Source organism: Furipterus horrens, unplaced genomic scaffold (genome assembly GCF_987537825.1).
Source record: "Furipterus horrens unplaced genomic scaffold, mFurHor1.1.pri manual_scaffold_17, whole genome shotgun sequence".
Lineage (NCBI taxonomy): Eukaryota > Metazoa > Chordata > Mammalia > Chiroptera > Furipteridae > Furipterus > Furipterus horrens.
This window is the reverse complement of record NW_028327187.1, coordinates 108,341,350-108,361,872: the sequence shown is the minus strand read 5'-3', so window position 1 is coordinate 108,361,872 and position 20,523 is coordinate 108,341,350. Positions and strand designations below refer to the sequence as shown.

The window sequence follows — 20,523 nt, the reverse complement described above, 5'->3', positions numbered from 1 at the left end:
GCTTTCTGGGAACAATTGCTTGACTTCTCCCTCTCGTTTTTATAGGCTACATTTTGTTTTTATTCCTGTTTCACTGCTGTCACAGACCTTGGATAATCTTGTTTGGCATGAACACCCCCCCCCCCAAAGGACCCAAAGAGCTGCCTTTTTAAGGAATTCGGAGGCATCTTCTGCTCGTGCATCAGGGGGCTATTACTCTCATCATCTTAGAGGCTCAATCCTTCCCCAAGGGCTGCTCCTCACCCAAATACAGAGGGAAGTCACGCGTGTCCTGATGGGCATGGGGGCACCCACCCAAGAGTTGTCTAATTTTATAGGCCTGTGCCCCAGCGCCAGCTTTCAGGCTGCCAGATCTCAACTCGACACCTTGTGCCTGTCAACAGCCTGGCTGATGCCTCAGCCCCAGGCCAGAAAACCTTTTTCTCAAGGTTAAAAGTAGTTGACCTTTGACAAGCAGCGTTGGCTACATTCCTTGCTCCTTAAAAGGGAAGCTCCCAGTTACTGTTTGCTGGTGCTTATTTGGCCATGAGGCGGGAGCAGGGCCTACGCTGTACCCTGTGTACCAGCAGGAGGGTTTGTGGCTAAAGGTGCATTGCTGAACAGTCGTTATTAAAATAGCCATCTTTGAAAATGTGTGCTGGAGAGGGGGGCATCCAGTCTGTCAGCCGCTTTGCACCCAGGCCCCTGTGGCTGGACAACTCGTTGCTTCCTACTGGCTTCCTCATAGGCGACAGTGCTACCTGCCCCACACACAGCACACTCGTTAACTTGTGTGCAGCAAGAAAGCTAAGAAAATGACAAGGACATGCACCAATTACTAAACGCCTGGACTTGTGTTTTTAATGTAGGGGTGACGGTCCAAAGATTGACTTGGTGGGCAGTTCGCTATCTGGCATCCTGGACAAGGATCTCTCGGACCGCAGCAATGACATCGGTGAGTAAGAAGTGCATTTTTGCTTGTCTTCCCACAGGTTTGAAGGAACCGCAGAGCTCAATTTTCCCCTTCAAGAAACCTGATGAGAACTAACACATCTATTTAAGTGCAAGGCTAACAGCCCTGGAGGGTTTAGGTGTTGCAGTTTTATTAACCGGGCAAACAGCAGTGGTTCCCACATTGAAACACAATGCTTGGGATTCTTACTCTCCCTTGCCTTCGAAATTCCTTGCAAGGCCCCACAAAAAGAAATGATGAATAAATTTTTCTGTAAAAGTGGGCATTAGCACTTATATTCACGTTTTCCAGTGACTTATGTTTTTAATGTAATGAGGTGAATGGGTCAAAATGCAGAATGGCAGAGTTCATTGTAAACCCAGCACTAAGTGTTTTGGCTTTGAGTTTAAAATGAGCTTTGATATAATAATTGCCACTTAGTTCAGAACATCAGTGAATTTTCCCAAGGTCAAGATACCACTATGTGATAAATGGGAAGGTAGCTAAAGTCTCTGCAGGTAAAAAGTCAGAGGGTCTTTTGAGGATAAGCATGAGTGGGTTTGAGGTCACATGTGTGCTGGTTGAGGCCACTCTTGGTCTCACTTAGGTGAAAACCCTTTTAAGAAGTCCAGATTCAAGGTCTTAAATTTTTTAACTTTACAGCTCTTATTTGTACCTATCACAGTCATAAGTTAGCATTCTCTCCTATCCTACATAAGAGAGAGGGCTACGTTTTGGATTTTGCCTCTTTTAAGTCAAAAATTTTATTTTGAAATAAGTAGAGATTTCACGTGCAGTTGTAAGAAATAATGCAGAGAGCTCCACAGACCATTTATTCAGTTCCCCCCAGTGGAAGCATCTTAGGAAATTGTAGTGCAACATCACAACCAGGATATTGACATTGACACAGTCCACCAGGTGCCCCAGTTTTACAAGTACTGTACTTGGGTGTTTAGTTCTATGTCATTTTGTCACATGTGTAGGTTTGTGTATCCACCGCCACAGTCAAGATACAGAACATTCCATCACCACCAGGATCCCTCTGTTGCTTTTTATAACCACAGCCACCTTCTGCCTGCCCCCTCCCCTTCCCTAACCTCTGGCAACCATCAGGGATTGATTGGGCGTGGAATATTCCTGGCATCCTTTGCTTTGGCTGCTCAATTTAGAAACAAATGTCTCACAGTTGGCAGGTCTTGTAAGAGGCACCAGAGTGCCTAACATGAGCATTCTCGTCACCTGGGGTTACTCCTCTGCTGGGGTGTCCTTTTCTTCTGAACCTGCTAATACAGTTGCCTCTTTGCAACTGCTGACCTGCAGTCTCTGACCTGATCTTTTGAAGGCGTTGGGGGTAGGATGTGTCCTTGTGACTGTAAACACCAAAAGTGCTTGTTTTGTTTCCAGAAACTGTCCTATATCCTCAATCAGCTTTTGAGAGCCCAGTCAGAAAACATGACCAAGGGCTTCTGACAGCTTGGACTGATGCAATAATAATTGAAATGCTAGGCTGCTGTAGCATTTGACCCGGTTAAAGGGCAGGGAAGAGCAGAGCCGTGATAGGCTGTGAATGAGAATAAATCATCAGAATGAGCCTAAGTTCTGGTTCTACTGCTACAGTTTAGCATTCAGGTTTCATTTCTAGGCAGGGTGGCTAGTGAGCAAAGTATTGGTGCAGGTAGTATGTGCGGCCTCCCACAAGAAGGGAGGTGTTCTCCTACCTCCAGAATGCACAGAGATGCGCCTTTCTTTTGAAGAACATTGACCTTTGACCTTTTTATTCCTTTGGGTCTGGAGACAAGTAAGGCAGCTATTGCCAATATGTGAATTTCATGTTTTTCACTCTCACGAGCTACTTTGGAAATATTAGGCGCATTGATGGAGGGGGTTTAGCCTATGGAAGCTTTTCATACTGTGAAAACTAAGCACCCGTTGTATGTATCTGAGAGCCCACAAAGAGAGGTTTAGTTTGCTTGTATTTTGACAAGAAGACATTAAGACCAGCAAACTATAATTCTTCAGGCTAATAATTTAATATAACATTACTTGCATTGTGAGAAACGATGATTGGCGGTTATGAAATCAACCACTACATACTTGAGTACCTCCTACTCAAATACAAGGCTGAATGGCTACCAAGGCCCTTACACACAGGCCCTGCCTTCCAGGGTCTTTGGGTCTCTTTGTGCTCCGAAGACAGCAAATGAAAAGTGAAGCAACTCGGAAAGTCTGTGTAAAGGGTAACTGAGTGGTAGAAAGCAATGCCGCTCGGAGTTGGGGGTGCTCCTTGGCGTGCGGAGTGTGAGCACAGGTTATGTGAAGGGGGACAGATTTACCCAAATCTGGAAGTTGGATTTGCTTAGGTGGAGGCAGAGGTGGGCAGGAAAATCCCCTGGGGACTGCCAATAGCTGATCCTAGATCAGCCTGGCTGCAACAGAGGGTTGGTGCTGGCGTGGAGGGGCAAGAGGGAGGGAGCGGGAAATAACAGTTGGGACTGGATTGAGTTTGAGAGGGACGGGTTTGTAATTGATCCTGTAGGCAGCAGAAGCTGTTGATGGTTGACACTGAAGTGACATGATCAGGTCTGAAAATTCAGGTATCACCGGTGGAGCTTTGTGGGACAAATGAGGTGAAGGAAAGATCGGTGTCAGGAGTCGGGTTATTTGATAGTTCCAGTGAGAGGAAGTGAGAGAGAGCCAGAATTAAACTGCTCTCAAAAGGATTGTGAAAGAAGGGGTAGATGCGGAAGCAGTAATGCGAGAGCATTATGGCCAGGCCTCAGTAACAGATTGGATTTGGGAGTGGGGAGGAGGAGAGAACGATTTGTTAGTTGTGAGGTTTTAGGGTTGGGTAGCTGGGGAAAAATGACTTGGGTAGAAATAAGTATGTGGAGGAAGAATTGGTTTTGGGGGGGAAATATGATGAATTCATTTCAGCGCAGTGACTTTGAGCTTTGGTCGGACATCCCGTGTCAGTGTCGGATGAAGGCTGAAGGTAGAAGCCTGAGGCCAGGGAGGTGGGCAGGGATGGCAGGTAGATATTAGGGCCTTCCATGAGACAGGAACACAGGGTTGGCATCTGCACACCTGGGTGCGAGTGCTGCAGATTCTGCTGCTCCCTGGCTGAGTGACCATCGTAATCTGCATAGACTCTCTGAGCTTCAGCTTCTTTATCTGTAAAGAATACTACATCTCTGCCAACTTCCTTATCTCGTCTTCCAAAATTATGAAAAGTTACTTGGCGGGTTGCAAAAAGATAAAAATGCTTATTTCTAATGTTGTTTACATGGAAGTGATAAAATGGCAACAAGAAAAATAAAATCCTTACCATGGGAACAAAGAACCTAGCACTGAAGATCAAAGCCTGCAGAAAGTCCACGTGTAAGGGAAAAGCGGAATCTTGCAGTGCCACCGGGGCCAAAGGAGGAGAGGATTTTAAGCAAAATGTGTTTAGGCCCAAATGCAGAAATGCTCTCAAGGAGAAGAGGACATTGCAGAGTGGCTGGCTCTCTCCGGGGCTGCTTTTGTGGCATGTGTTTATCCTTTTGAATCAAGAAGGAAATTATTTGTACCAGAAGATTTTGTTAGTGCTTTAGACAATCAAAGCTGTCCAAATGTGGACCATGGTGAATAGCAGAGCCATCCTGAAAGCCATTAGTAATCATCAGTGTTAGCTATTTAAATAAATGTGTTTTCTCGTAATAAAGCTATAATTTTAAATGATTATGACATTGAATTAGAGAACATGGCTTTTTCAGATCTCGAATGGGCAGCTCTCAGTATCTGTCAGCCCACGATAACTTAGAATGAAATCAGTTGGTCCCAAACTAAGTTGTTGATGTCGGTTTGAGATATTGTTTATATCAAACGACGCAGCCATATTTCAAGAAACATAATAGAAAAACCATGGATGAGCTCCAACACAGGCGTGCGCATGAATAGAAGTGAAAATTAAATTGTCCAGTTTTCTCCTGCTGACAGAAAACTCTTCTGTTCCGATTGAATGGGAGATTATAGGCCGCGAAGTCAAGAGCCATAACATTTACTTTTATTATGCCATATATCGTAGTTCCCACAGCATGGCAGGATTTATGGTTACACTTCAATACTACAGAGGTTTCCTGTTTCTTTCTACTAAGGCCCATGGCAGTGGGCCTCAAGGTGGGAAGCAGCCTGGGAACGAAGCCATCGAGTTTCAACTAATTGACTTAGAAAAAGCCCTTCTTCTTCCTCTTCAGTTGTTTGCCACCTTTGTTTTAACTGTTGTTTCTTCTCATCAAACTGTTCCCACTTCGATCTCTTTACATGGACACCACCCCCTCTTTACTTGAGGAAGCTGAGGATTTTCCCTCCATCTCCCTCCCGACTCCCCCACCCCGCCCCCCGAGACACTTACTTCACATGGTACTCAGTTTGGGGCCAAGTGTTACTAGCTTTAAAGTCAATGGACTTAGGACAGGGACCTGGTTTGAAAGCTATGAAGACCAACTGCAAGCTGTCCTCAGTCTCTCCCAGAGGCCTCTAGGCCTATTCATTTGGACCGGGAAATGCAAAAGCACTTCCCTACACCCTGAGAGTGCTGTTAAGAGCTCATTGATTTGGGGTGCTGGAAAGGTTCTGAAACCGGATTGTGGTGATGGTCGCACAATTCTGTAACTTTACTAAAAATGACTAAGTTGTGTTCATTAAATGGGTGAACTTCGTGGTATATAAATTATACCTCAATAAACTGTTAAAATGGAAAAAAGAGCTTAAACTGAAATTCTCTTAGCAGTCACTTTGAGGTCTCAATGTCAAAAAAGATATATGCACACAACTAATTTATAAGTATGGGCTTAGAAGTGCCCCTTTGCCCCCCTTTATAGAATAGTTGTGTTTATTTAAACTAATAGCCATTATATTGGTGTTTCTGAGTTGTCTGTAAACCAGTCTTTTATAAATTGCATCATGTTTTAGATGTGTTAAGAAAGCTGCCTAAAAGCCTGTGGAGGAATCCTTTGGTAATACAAATAAGTTCCCTGAAGGTGTTAAATAAGGATATTATTTTACAGAGGGTTTTTTTTTTAATTGATTTGAGAGAGAGAGAGAGAGAGAGAGAAACATCCATTTGTTGTCCCACTTATTTATGCATCCATTGGTAGATTCTTTTTTATTGTTGACACTATCACAAGATGTCCCCCATTTCTCCCCCTTTTGCCCCCCTCCAGTCAGCCCGTGCCCCCATCCTCCACCACATTGTCATCTGTGTCCATGGACTGTGCATTGAACCCACAATTTTGGCGGGTCAAGATGACACTAACCAACTGAGCTACCTGGCCAGGGTTACACAGTTTTCTTAAATTGAGGACCAGTTGATTACAGCTGTGGTTATAGAATATTCACAAAGTGTTTAGAAGGCTTAGGAGTGTTTTCTAAGAATATTTGGAGGTAGAACATGTCTTTATAATCTGGATTCCTTTTTCAGGTGCAATTTGCAGATAGTTGCTTCTGAAGAATGTAGTTATGTATGCAATGTCTTAGTGTGAGAACCATTTCTCTAGTACAATTACAAGCACATACTCCCTTTCTTCATCTGCCTTCTACCATTGTCCTGAGGTTACAGTGGGTGAATTAATAGCAGCCAGAGTGAGCAAGAGGAAGGAAAAAAGGAACTAACAGTGACTGGGGTGCCCCCTAGACATCTCATATGTTTTGTGTCTTTCTCATCATCACCAGCCCTATATAGGAGGTATAGTGACTCTCATTTTTATAGGGAAGGGACAGGGGATAAAGAAAGCCAGGTAATTAGGACAAGGTTAACTGGCTAGTGAGTAGCAGAGTGAGAGTTGAATCCAGGTCTCCCTGACCCATGGACCCAGATATTTTAGTGCATGAGGTTGGTCTACATCAGCGGTTCTCAGCCACTCTTCCCAAGGGGATGTTTGATGATGTCTTGGGACATTTCTGGTTGTCACAACATGAGAGTGCGGATGGGAGTGGGGGTGCTACTGGCATGTAGTGGGTAGAGACCAGGGGTACTGCTAAACATCCCGCAGTGTACAGGACAGTTCAACACCAAAGACCAATCTGGCCACAAACGTCAGTAGCACCAAGGGTGAGAGAAGCCTGGCCAGTGTCAAGAATCCAATGGGGAGCCTGGAACTGCTGGGCCAAGGACAGTGTCCCCTCGGGTACAGCCTTGTGGTCCTGAGGTGGCCCATCTCATTTCCTGCGAATCTCTATAAAACATAATTTGAAAATGGTTTCAGAGCTTGTTGAAACCAATGACTTTATATACAAAAAAAGTAAATATATCTGAAATACTTAAACATTGACCAAGAAAGTCTCCGTGACCTTTGAGAGAGTGATCATCCTCAGGCTTATGGCAAGTTTCTTGCTCTAGGAAAAAAAATAGGATTTGAGTCTGATTTTCACATGGAAAGATTGTTATAGTTGGGATTAGATACCCTCCCAAGATTTAATATCCAATGTTTAAATGAGTATTAAGTAAAAGGACAACAAACATGAAATTTAATTAATGCTGTATTATAAATTTGTGCTCTGTGTACCAAAGCTGTTCAAAACATATGTGAAGCCATTTAATAGTGACTATTAACAAAATTTTTATGACACCAAATCTGTATAAACAAGTGTTTGAAGTCTTAACTTATTTTGAAATTTCTGCCTTTTACTATAAGAAATATTTCTTGGGGTTCTCAGGCAGATTTGGGGGGAAGTCCCTGGCTTTGGGCTGTTGGGTGTTTTTTTTTTTTTTTTTTTTTTTTGTGTGTGTGTGTGTGTGTGTGTGTCCTTTCTTATATTTTAAATTTCCCCTTTGGTCCTTGTAGCATTTTAGGTCAGTTGCGTGACTTCTTGGGTTTTATAGAATAACATATACTGTGTCCTGCCTGCGTTCACGAACCCACAGGAGTGACATTTGGAGTGTCCCAGATGGACTCTGCTGGCTGACCGTGTGTGTAAGCTAGCTGTGCTTCTTGGCCCTCTTGGGGTTAGCCAGTCTGACATGAGAACTTTCATGCAGGGTACACAGCTCACTCCCACAGACAGTGTCTCTTTACCAGTGACCTTCAGACATGGCCTTGGGGATCAGGAATGTGGCTGACATTACTCATGCATTGGAGAGGAAGATATATGTCTTTTATATCAGGGTCGAGGCTGTAAAGGGTGGTGTGTGTGTGTGTGTGTCTGTGTGTGTGTGTACATGCTGTTCTGGATCCTATTCAGGGACACAAGTCATGATCAAACTTTACTTTCTACCAGGACTATTTTAGAAACAATATGCATTTCTCAAGCATGATGACGAAGAGCAAAAGAGATTGTGCTTAAGGTTAATTAAGTGCTTTATATACCAAGGAAGTGAAACAGCTTGAACTTCTGTTTGATGGGTCTTGGCTCCAGTTAATTCAGAAGAGGTTCTATGCCTGGACCTCTCCCTGGAGTGCCTCTCCCCTGGTTCCTGACCTCTCACCTACAACTGTTAGGGCTCACAGCCTAGAATTGTGCTGAATAAAAAAGCTCAAGCTGCCAACCGGCACTGGTTTCAATATCATGTCACAGTCCTCGAGGAGACAGGCTGGTGGCAAGGCCTGTCCTCAGTACTTCCAAGAGTCTGATCGCAGATGTAAACTGGGGGTGTCCACTTACAGACCTTCACAGAAACATCGGTCCACACCAAAGCCGAGGTGCTCACTTCTGCCTGCTTGGCCCCCCTCAGGGCAGCTCTGGCCTTTGACAATCCATCACATTTGCTGGGTTTGTACTTAGTTTGTTGTGTTCCACGCACATCTTTTACCCCATCATATCCAATAAGCGCAAAAGTAATGAACATTTGAAGTGCCAGTAGGAAAAGTCTCATGAATACTGTAGAGACACAGGTGGAGATTGAAAAAATCAAAGGGAGGAGACCATGATAAATGTCGCATAACCTCATGGGAGTATCTGGGGGTGTGAATTATTATAAAACACAAAGAGTGAACAGTGCCATATTGCCTGAGCCACCTACAGCCGTCAGCCTGCTCAGAGGGAAAGTAACTGACAGGAGGGAGGAGTGGAGGGACATTCAGGTGTGTCACAAGCTCAGTTCACACAGCCCTTGGCTTGGAGATGTCCACGGTGCTCAGTAGTCATTAGCATTTATGGCCTGGCTGAGAAGCTCACTTGTGTGCAGAGGCGACATATCCTCCCCTGGGATTTTGGCTGCCTGCCTCTGTCTGGTCAGGTCCCTTGAATTCTTCCTTCAGCCCAATGGCTTGAGCATCTCTGCATTTGCTGCATGCTGAGACCATTTATAGCTCTTTGAATACCCATGCAGAGAGTTTAAAGTAGTCTATGCACAGCTAAGAGACTTATATAGTAACCTTTGTTACATCCACAGTGCGCTCAGCTGAGGCCTCTGAGCTGGGAATGAATGTAGAGGCAAGAAGAAAACAGGTGACGATCAGCTCTGATTGCACATAACATTTCTTAGGCCTGCAGTGCCCCCTCCGCCCACTGCCTGTGGCTTGCAGATTGGCAGGGCCCAGTTATGGCTTCCGTTTGACTTGTAAATATCCAGAGGGATATAGCACCTGCCAGGAAACCATGATCAAGTGCCCCTTTGTCATACTAAAAGCATTATAGACAAACTGCACTTTATTAAGGAAGGAAGCTGAGTTATCAAACCCCTTCTCTAGCCATAGGCTCTTGTTAAGGCGTAGTCTAAAGGCCTTGGTCCTCTTGACCTCTTGCTACCTTTGACTCATTAAGTGGGAAAAGTGGTGAACTCTTGAGGAATGAGGTTGGTGGGACCCATTAGGAGGTTATTAGATCTGCTGGTGACAAGCTAAGGATGAGGTATACGAGAACAGGGTGCCCTGAGTTAGAGCCAAAAGAAGCCTCTCTATTTAGCTTCGAGGTGACCTATAATGATGCTTTCTATCTCCCCAGGCCTGAGTCATTTCTCCCTGAGGTTGTTCGTAATCTTTGGGATTTCACAGACTCATCTACCAAACATAATGGGCTTTTAATGTGAGGGAGTGCTGAGCTTTATTTCACTAATTAAGCACGTTTTTAAAAAACAAATGCCATCACCTAGTAGAAGGGATATAATCTCCAAGTTTAAAAATTGAACACATTTAGCTTACTGGGAGACTCATGATGTTGACCTTTTTCTCTATGACTGGCGATAACTTTCTCACGGGCACATACCAGTTCTTCAGGTGGCATTTGAAAACCGCAGGCTTGGTGCTTGTCTGCAGAGATGAGGGTGGAGCAGAGGAGAAATGTCGGGGTGGTGAGGGACAAACAAAAGGCTCCAGAGAGAGACAGGCATTGAGGCTCTGGCATATTTCAACGCCCAGAAATGTACAATTAGCAGATTGATTTTTTTTTTTTATAGAGATACAGTTGCTTGTGATTTTTAAAAATCACTTATGGGATGTCAGATTTTTAAGGATACTTGAAATACTTTGTGCCTCTATCCTCTGCCTCCCCTCTGCGCTGCACAATGGGGCCCGCCAGCCCTTCTAGCATTTCAGGAGGCGCCAGTTCCTCCCAAGGCGGTAAAACAGGCACTGGGCTTTGGACAGGAAATACCTCCAGGTTTTGTACTCAGCATAAATTTCGGCTTCCGTGTAATTCTGGATATTAGGATGTTGTTGTTTCCCATGTGCATTAAAATGTTCTGAGTGTCAGACTGCTCCTCCCTTGTCTAAGTAGTGTGCTGTTGACTAAGATGGGAAGTCCTGTGTGACTTGCTCCCTAAAAGGAAACCGGCCCTCAGCCTGGTTGCACATCCCGTGGTAGCAAACCATTGGGTGTGGCCCCACACCTCTTTCAATTTTGGCTTTTCATCTTTAAACCAGGGGCTGGGATAAAATGATCAAAGGGGCCCAGATCAACCTCACAGCCTTGTTTCTCTGAATCCGTTTCTTTTAGCTGAGTTGTCTGGGTGTTGAGAAAACTGCTCTCTCTGAATCCTCTTTGAGATAAAATAGCTTATTCTTTTGTCTCTTTACCTTAATTCTTTTAGTTCTGTTAGTTCTTTTAACCTAGAATTGATCATTTGGCCCTTTCTAAGCTCTTATGTAGGCTGTTTTGGCCTAAAAATTTTTGCTTATACAAGATTTGCTGGCCCTGGCTGGTGCGGCTCAGTGGATTGGGTGCTGGCCTGTGAACTGAAAGGTCACTGGTTCGACTCCCAGTCAGAGCACATGCCTGGTTTGCTGCACATGTCTGGGGTGATGCTCCAACCATCTGAGCCACACTGGCCAACACATGACTAAGGTTTTGATAGCTGCATCTGAAACCAATCATTTCATACCCAATCTACTCAGTTGTGTCTTTATTTTAAAGAGCTTCTCCCACTCCCCCAATTAAAAAGAGAATAGTTGCTTATTTCAAAAAAGTAAAAGAACACAGAAAGTTAGAAAGTACAGCCTCTCCCTGAGATAATCACTGTTAATTTGTTTAAATACTTCTAGAAATCTTTCTATGATTGGATGGATGGATGGGAATTTTATGACCGTGTTATACATAAACAGTTCTGCTCCATCGTTGTTTTTTGTACTAAATAATGTATGCTTAACATCTTTCCACATAAGTCACATAGATCAACCTTATACTTTTAAAGGCTACATAATATTCCATTGTATGATTCTGCCATGACCAATTTTCTAGGAGCAATGCTGCAAAGAGCATCCTAGGACAGGGATCTACAAACCAGACTACCTGTATCTTGCAGCCAGAGAAACTTCTCAGGCCACAAATAGTGCTCATCTTCTTATGTGCTCTTTCTTCAGACATATCTCCTGAGAGCCCCGGTGTCACGCTGCTTCTCCTTTTCCTGCTCCCCTTCCTCAATTGCCCTCTCCTACTTTATATGGCACAGCCAGTCTCTTGCCCAATCCTGGAGTATAAACACCCCTGGTGCAAACTAAGAGACAGTTCTAAGATTGGTGTTGGAATTGAGAAGCTGAGTTACTCTTATCAACTGGACAAAAAAATCCATTTACAAGTTGGTTGGTTTATAATTCTTTGCTTCCAGAAAAACTGAAGAAGAGCCCTACTGAGTTGTTCATTGATGGATTATTAAAAATAGTTTTTGATGATGCTAGACCACTGTCTGAGTTTTGTTATATAACTTGAAAGGAGTTCAAAGAATTGAGTGGCATTGTAATAAAATTCTTTCCATTTCTATCTTCTATTTATGTGAACAAAGTTTCTTGGCACTTACAATTATAAAATGAAAAATAGGAATAGATTGCTACCAAACCTTGTAATTCTTGTGCTAAATAATAGTTATCCAGTATGCGTGAAGTATCTGGGAAGGAGGAACCCAATAAAATTCTACCTTTTTTATGCTTATAAATTATTATCAAAATGTGGTATGTGTGAATACATATGTTTTGATCCTTCATATACTAATAATAATTATAATGATAACCAATCCAGGAGAAAAAGTAATTTTTATACTTAGAGTCTTAAGATTTTAGGAAATAAACAATCATAAATTTAGATTTATATGCATTTTATAGCATAAAAAGATGATAATTGACCAAGGACAAAAATATACTAAATTAGACTAAAATTCAGCAGTGGAAGTGTGATGGAATATGAATTCAAGGAGAAAAAAGAAATGATGCAGAATTTTCAACTGTTAAAAGCTTATTCATGATCTTTTTAAATGGATAATGGTGGTTGTTACATTGCTGTGGTATTCAAATGCATATTGAATGTATTTAAGAAAGGAATATCATAGTTTTATTTTAAAATATCAATATTTAGAGTATAGCAAATTATATAATTTGTGACTAAAACTTATACAAAATTTTAGGTGTCAGCCTAAGTTATGTGGGGGGGGGGTGCATGGGTTTTCAAAATTATTTTAGAAGGTACACTGATAAAACAGTCTGAAGACCACTGGCCTCATACATACACTTACATAAACATTTCTATGGGTTAATTTGTAGAAGCGGAATATCTGAAGGTCTACATATTTATCTTTTGCAATAGATATTGCCAAATGGCATCCCAAAAAGGTTGTGCAATTTACATTCCTCTGAATAATAGCATAACTACTATTTCCAATAAAAGAAATACATTATTTATTAAATCCCTTTGCATAGCCAATTTGAGCCTCTAGTGCACAGTTTTTAAAGGCATGACAATGTGAAAAGTTGCTAATTTCATCATTTTACCTTCTGTAGTAGTTTACAGAATTTGTAATTATGTCTGTGTGTATTTGTCTCTCACAGAGGGCTGGAAGCTCCATGGGGCAGGGACCGTGGCTATTTTGTTCACCTCTGTATCCCCCCATGCCTCACCCAGAGACTGGCTCATAGTTCTCACTCAGTAAATATGCATTTGGTGAATGGACTAAACAAGAATGAGAAGAAATACCATGATGTAGGATTGTGATAGAGATCTTTGTTGCTACTAGCCATAAGTAATATTTAAATTTAATTTAATTTAAATAATCACACTTATCCACAGTCCGTGCACTCATTAGCCACATGGGGCTTACCATATTAGATAGTATAGATATAGCAGGTTCTGATCATCACAGCCTGTTTTAATGGATAGAGCTGATTTAGAGTGATTACTTTCATTCTCGAAACTATCACTATGCCTGGCATGCAATAGATAGTTCATAAATGTTTGATTAAGTAGATGAGCAAATAAACTCCTTATCTCTCTCTCTTATTCTTATAATAGATCCCTCGCTCTAAGCCCTAGACTGCTCCACAGGCTACCACCAGGATGTTAAAGGACTGATCTGAGTACGTTTCTTCACTGCTTGAAGTTCTTCCCAAGTTCCCACGAAATCTCAGTGCCTTAAGTTTCCATATAAACATTACTTTGTACTGAATAGCCAGTCAGTCTCAGTTAACTTGCCTAACTTCTTCCATTTCTTATCGGAGATTTCCTTTAAAGAAGCCAGCCTCTTTTTTTCCCATCCTTTTAAAACACATTTGAATAAAATAGGAAAAGGCAGTTTGTTATCAGAGCACACAGTGGTTTCTTCACCAAAAAAGATTACTTTTCGTTGTATCTTTTCTTGTTCTTGATGTAGAAACAAGTCTCAGAATTCACCATTGATTGAATGGGAAGCAAAGTAATGTGGGCCGTGTCACTTTCTGGTTGTGACCTTGAGCAAGTGGCCTAACCTCTGACCTTCCCTGTCTCCCTTCATGGACTAGAGCAGCACCTCCAGGGCATGGGTTTGGGGAGGGTTACATGAGTGCGTAAGCGTGAAGCATGGTCTGTAGGATGGCTGAACAGTAGCTCAAACCTGTTTGTCCTCAGCAGCTTGTGTCTTGCAAATGTCACACCTGGATTGCAAATGAAAACACGACAGCTAATCTGCTATAGCCTTACACATTTTGGAGGGCTTATTTTCCTGCAGAAGCTGATCATGGCTCAAATGAGAGTTTTTCAGTTGATGACTCAGCTAACACAGGTGTTCATTTGACCCCAATAATGGGCCCATCTTTGTAGTCTGCACAGATGTTCTATGCTAGTCACATGATTTATGTGCAGGGTGAGATTTCCTCCCTACAACCCTGTGGGTTTAGGGTTTTCACACCTTAAGTCTTAATTTTTAAAAAGTTGTGTTTTTTTTTATTAAGATTTAGCTTTACTCTTAGATCTCTGTTGCCAAATTCCACAACTCGATCAATGATGTATGAAAACAAAATTCTATCTGTGTGATTTGAGTTTTCACATAATCTCTCATTTACAAAAGAATAACTCTCCAAAGCTCATAGCTCAGATAATTATCTTTTTCTGGTGGAAAAACTGGAGCCCAGAATGGTTGTTTGTTAATTTATTTGATAATCATTTATTGAACACTTCAAGCCAGGAATGATGTTAGGTCTGGGACAAACAGAGGTAACAGCCACAGTGCATTCTCTGGCTCATGTGGGAGATAAATAAGTCAACAAGGAATGTCAGCTTAGGGTGCTAAGGGCTGAGACTGGAGTGATGGGTGACTAGGGGAACACCCAAGCTAACCTTTATGGTGCAGTCTGACTTCTTGGAAAAGGTCCGAGTTGCCTGAGCCAAGCCTTGATGGTCCCAGGGGAAGGGAGGAGAACGGAGGGAAGGAAGTTGCCTGAGGGACAGAGAGGGGTGGGCACTGGCCATGGCATGAGCACCTTGGCCCTGTTAAGGCACTGGGATTCCATGGGAACTTGGGAAGAACTTCAAGCAGCTAAGGGACATACTCAGATCTGTACTTTAACATCTCTGCTGGCAGCCCATGGAGTGGTATGGGGCTTCGAATGAGGAATCTATTACAGTGGTTCCAGGCGAGAAGTCCTGCCGCTATAGTGACCCTTGACAGGGACATGCAGGAGCAGGAATGGCTTGCAGAGATACTGGGAGACAGTGATGTTGACAGGCTTCAACCGAAATAAACTTCGATTCCAGGACTCTTTCTCAAGTCCAGAGCAGTGAGCCACAATGAATAAACAGAACCATTGAAGAGCTCACAACTAGTTATTTTGGTGACAGCTGGCTTCTCTCAGAGTTTTGACTCTTTCTCCTTTGTGTTTTCAATGAATGCGCTTTAGGTCACCTGTGGTCACTGGTATCATCCCTCCCATCTGTGGAAAACGAGCCCACATTTTCTAATTGAAGTAGATAGGGTGTGACTGAAATTCATGGAAAATGGGCACTTCCATGTGGCATGAAGAGTCAGAGGCCTTTCCAAGCCGACTCTGTCCAACATGAATTATCCCCGTATGTCTGCAGAGGGCTCGTCTTCCAAGTATCACAAACGCCAAAAACCTCTCCTCCTCATGAAAATGACTTTTAAAAAATACCTACCATTTGCCAGTTCAATAGTTTTGGATTGGCTTATAGAGATTAAAAAAAAATTTTTTTTTAGTAAGAGGAAAAATTCCCAGCCAGGCTGAGAAAGCTCCTATCAAGTTTCAGCCTGATTCATTTCAAAACCACCATGAAAATTGGGACATTTTCTTCACACCACAATAGGTTAGTCATGGAAATTCTGTCTTAATCTCAGCTACCATGGTCACAGTCATGAAAGCATTAGGTTACAGTACTGAAGTTTCCCCCTTCACTGTCAGGAATCAGAAGTCCACTGCCATTCAGGGTCTGAAGTTCCCTTTTCAGCACATGACGTCACATTTGGTGCGTCCTTCTTTTTCTGGCGGTTCGGTATAGTTGTGTCCAAAAAAAAGTGCTTTTTGTAAGCTCAAACTGAAGGAAGTTAAACAGAGGTGAGTATGAGAGAAGGAGGGAAGAGCCGCTCCCCCTACAGGACTCTGACCCTCTTGAGTGACAGATGCGGCAGTCTTCTTGGCCCTCTGTTGTGGAGACACTGGCTATGTGTAGCCAGGCTTCAGCGTGTAGCGGTCTTTCAGTGCAGACCTCAGCCAGGAAAATGAAATGGGCCAGCCAAGCTGGCTCTGCAGCCGTGGCACAGAATGCTGCCTTCGCCCTGAGCTGCCGCCTCACGTCCCCCTGGTGGTCCCCTCCGTAAGCTGCACTCCTGGAATCAACAGTTTCATCTTGAGATTAGTTCATTTCATTCACTGGCTTGTTCGGTTGTTTGCAGGTTCCTTCATTTGCAGAATATTAAGCACGTTGTCTCCAGGAATGTGCTAGGCATTGAGAGCTCACAGATGAGTTCCTGCCTTCCGGGGCTCACAGTCTAAGTGGGGGAAACCGACCCTCACTTCCGAGTCATATTGGAAGTGTGATTTTAAGACAGACCGTCATCTCACATGCCATCAAGCCTTTAACTCCTACAGGGACTTAATTATTTCAGGAGGGCGAGTGGGAAGCAAAGATGAAGTCCTCCTTGGAGTCTAGCTGATGTTCCCTGGACATGAACTTGTCTGTCCCTGCACACCAGTGGATATACTGAGTCCATCCCAAGGGGATCTGAGGCCATTCCACCTGCTCCCCACACCCCTCTCCCACCCCGCTCTGCATACTGGGTCATCTGGCAGGCCGCCTTCTCACTCCAGCTGCAGTGTTTCTGACCTGTCACCAATCACCCAAGCCTTCAGTCACCACTTTGATCAACTGCTCTGGCACCTCTCTTGCCCCCGCCCCCACCAGGTCAGCACTGTCCAGCCCAGTATCAGAGGACACCCCTCCGATGACCCTTACTCCTGACAACTCATCTGCCCAGCACTCTGTCTAGTCACTGGGCCTTGGAACACCTGTAACTCACCAGGTGGCCTCTGCCCCTGCTCCCTATTCTCTCCTCTGCTTAGTCAAGTCTTATTTATCCCTCCCGCCCCTCAGCCCCAGCCTGCTAGAGCAGTGCTTCTTTACGTGGCTGCATGCTCATATCACCTGAAGAGATTGAAAACCTACCAACACCCAGCCTGTACCTCAGCTAAGTTCATTCAATGCCTGGGCTGGAGTCCCGGCGTCTGTCTTTCTACTTGTCCAAGAGGTTCCACGGTGCAACCAAGGTGGAGAGCCAGAGTCACCTGGCCTTTAATTGTTCTGTAATCACTTCACTCTGCTCAGGTTTTGCCTCCAGAACTTGCTTCTGTTTCCTGGACAGAGCCATGATAGTGGTGGCCCCTCTCAGCTGCTGGTAGCACACAGCCAAGGCAGCGCCTTGTTTGCTGGAACCATTAATGGTTCTGTCCTCCACCTCCTCCCCTGGCTGCCTGCTGAGCATCTGCTCCTCAGTTTCGTGTCCTCTCTCCTTTCTCCCAGGCTCCTCTGCCCTCTTTGTGTCCCCTGTCCTGCACAAGCAAACCCCTGCCCTGAGCAGGCCTCCCTGTTCTGGGCCTTACTTCCTGCTCCTTATTTGGGAGCTGCACAGAGCAGCGGTCCCCAACATTTTTGGCGCCAGTGATGGTTTCATGGAAGACAATTTTCCCATGAATGGTGGCGGGGGATGGTTTCAGGATGATTCAAGCACATTACATTCAAGCTCACCTCCTGCTGGGCAGCCCTGTTCCTAACGGGCCCAGACTTGTATCAGTCCATGGCTGGAGGTTGGCGATCTCTGGCATAGAGAACCTGCTAAACCCATTGTATGCAGAGTGCACGCAAAGATATTTGTGGACACTTTTCTATAATAAAAAAATTGGAAGGGGAAATGGTATGGAAATGACTTGTCCAATAATAGAGGATTGAGTCAATAAATCATGAATTGCAATGCAGCAGTAGAAGATTATACAGCAATCAAAATGTTTATGAAAAAATTTTAGAGTTGTAGCATGTTATGATAATGAAATAAACAGAATGCAATGCTACATATAGTGTGAACTAGACTATTTATAGAAAAAGCCTGGAGCATAATATGCCAAAATGCTAATAATGTTGGTTGTACCAGTGTGGTAAGATTATAGTTGACTTCTTTTTATTGTCACAATTTTATGTGTGTTTTTTTAAATTATACACTGAGCATGTATTACTTTTGTAATGGGGGGAAAATGACTTTAATTAATTGGGAGGATGTTAATGACAGCTGGTGGCTTTTGGCATCAATCCAAGTGTGTAATGGGGACTTTCCTTTTCAAACAACATGGAGTTGGTATCGGTGAGTCCTGGGGTGTGGTCAGGAAGGGAACCTTTTAGAAAAATAAGATCTTTTAAAAGGGAAGGCTCCTGAGAGGGTCAGGGTAGTGAACTGGCTCTGGAGAGGCCTATCCCTGAGCCCTGCTCAGCAGGCTTGTGAGATAGGGCCATGTAGGAGCCTTGCTGTGGTGCTGATTGGCTCCCACTTTGGCCCCTGAGCACCACTGATATTTTCTTGGTGCTGTCTCTGCAGATAGTTAGCCTTTGGTTATACTTGTTTTGCCTTATAAAATGAGTTCATTGACTAATCATTCATTCACTAGGGGCTAGAATAAAGTCACTCTGTATAATCCCAAAGGCAGTGTAATGGTTTGTCCTGTTGAGTGTGACTCGTGATTGGTTTTGTATACTTTACTGAAGGAAATAATTTGCAAGACAACAGTGTCCTGGTTATTAATAGAATAAAGCCATCACACAGCCAGAACACTTGTTATAACCATCAACAAAAGAGTTCTCCTCCCACCCCAAAAAAGAGGGAAAAAACACACATAATTTTTATCTTTTATGTCCTGAGCTAGCAGATTTGCAGTTATGGATTAGGATGCTTTTAGCTGCAAATAAAGAATATCTGATTAGAATTGGCTGAGATAACAGAGGGTTATTAATTTCACATGGCATGAAGCCTAGGCAAGAGATTATTACAGGGCTGGTGGGTGGTTCATTGGTCACCCAAAAATCTTTCCATTTTTCTGCTCTGTCATGCTCAAGATCACCAAGAGCATTGGCCAGCCTCCCCTCATGGTCATAATATGGCTGCCACAGCTCTAGACATCCTGTCCATTCACAGCATCCCCAACGGGAAAGAAGAAAGGGCAGCAACACAAATGGCCTTCCACTCCCTTGGAACTCTCTAGCCAGTGAGGCAATCTCTCTCCCAGAGGCTCTCAGTAGACTTCCCTGTATTTCTCAGTGACCCAAATTGGGCTACAGGACCACTTCCAGACCAATCACAGGCTGGGCACACTGTCCTGAAACAAAACTGAGGCTATGTTAAAGGGATAATGGGGGATGGTTTGGGAAGGCAGTGCCTGGCCTAGCATGTGAAACACAGTACAGTTGCCAGGAAGAGATGGCATTGCCCCAGTCACAAGCAACAATAGGTCTCAGGGTTGACTCCTTTCTCCCAGCCTTTCCTTTGTGCATCTCACAGGCATCTACACTTCATTTGTAAATCTCCCAAACTCTGTAGATCCAGGAAACAACTTGGCCTGATCATTTGTTGAAGATGGTGGCAAAGTCAAGGCAGAGGCCTTCCTCCAGGTCGCATGTCAGGTATATTATCGATCTGGCTGAATAATTCTACAGTACATTTGTCTGAAATATCAGTCACAGAGTCATGAGGTCTCTGAAAGCTGGCTCATGTCCGCTGTACTCGCTGGTATAGCCTTGGTATTAAGCCGTGTGTGTCTGTGTGGCACAGAGTAGTTGTTTAATCATAATAGTGTGAATAAATAAGCATACTGATGACCCAAGAAGATGATGCCTTCATTGAGTGATGCCTCTTGGAAAAAAATGTACCAGGCTCTGTGAGTTTTCTGGAGAACTAGAAGCTTACGCTCCATTTGCAGTGAGTTTATGGTCTAAAGTTAGGGTGAGAGCTGATGGTCAGGGTACTGCGGTACAGCCAGAGAAGGAGACTGCCCTCTCTTATCTTTTGGAATCAACGACCAGCACTCACTTATATGAGGATATTGTACCTCATAATAACAGATAACTACTTTTTGTGATGAGGCTGCAGCAATGTTTTACTACCCAGATGAACTTGACTTTGTGGGAAAAAGAGGATTCCTCCTTTACTCTTCCTGTAGCTTTTCAAGATTTATGAATATTGTTGTGGAAGAAAGAATGAAGAATCATCGTATGTGAGCTTGGTCTGCAGAGGTGGAACTTATCCTTTGTTCCATTCATGTTACATTTATCGGATGACCAAGAGATGCAAACAGCCTTCATAAATGATGAAATGTAATCCAGGCATAAAGGATGATTGTTAAGGAAAAGAAGTGCTTCTGGCATGTTATGAGAACCTTTCCTCGCTCCTA

The 20,523-nt window shown here is 43.6% G+C and overlaps 1 protein-coding gene across 6 annotated transcripts in view; it reads left to right on the top strand.

The window, feature by feature from the left end:
- SH3KBP1 (SH3 domain containing kinase binding protein 1) overlaps window positions 1-20,523 on the top strand; it is a 318,770-nt gene that overhangs the window by 284,971 nt on the left and 13,276 nt on the right. For all 6 annotated transcript variants that reach the window (XM_090264196.1, XM_090264192.1, XM_090264195.1 and 3 more), the window contains one exon: window positions 849-934. In XM_090264196.1, the coding sequence (XP_090120322.1) occupies window positions 849-934 (86 nt within the window). The remainder of the gene's footprint in view (window positions 1-848; window positions 935-20,523) is intronic.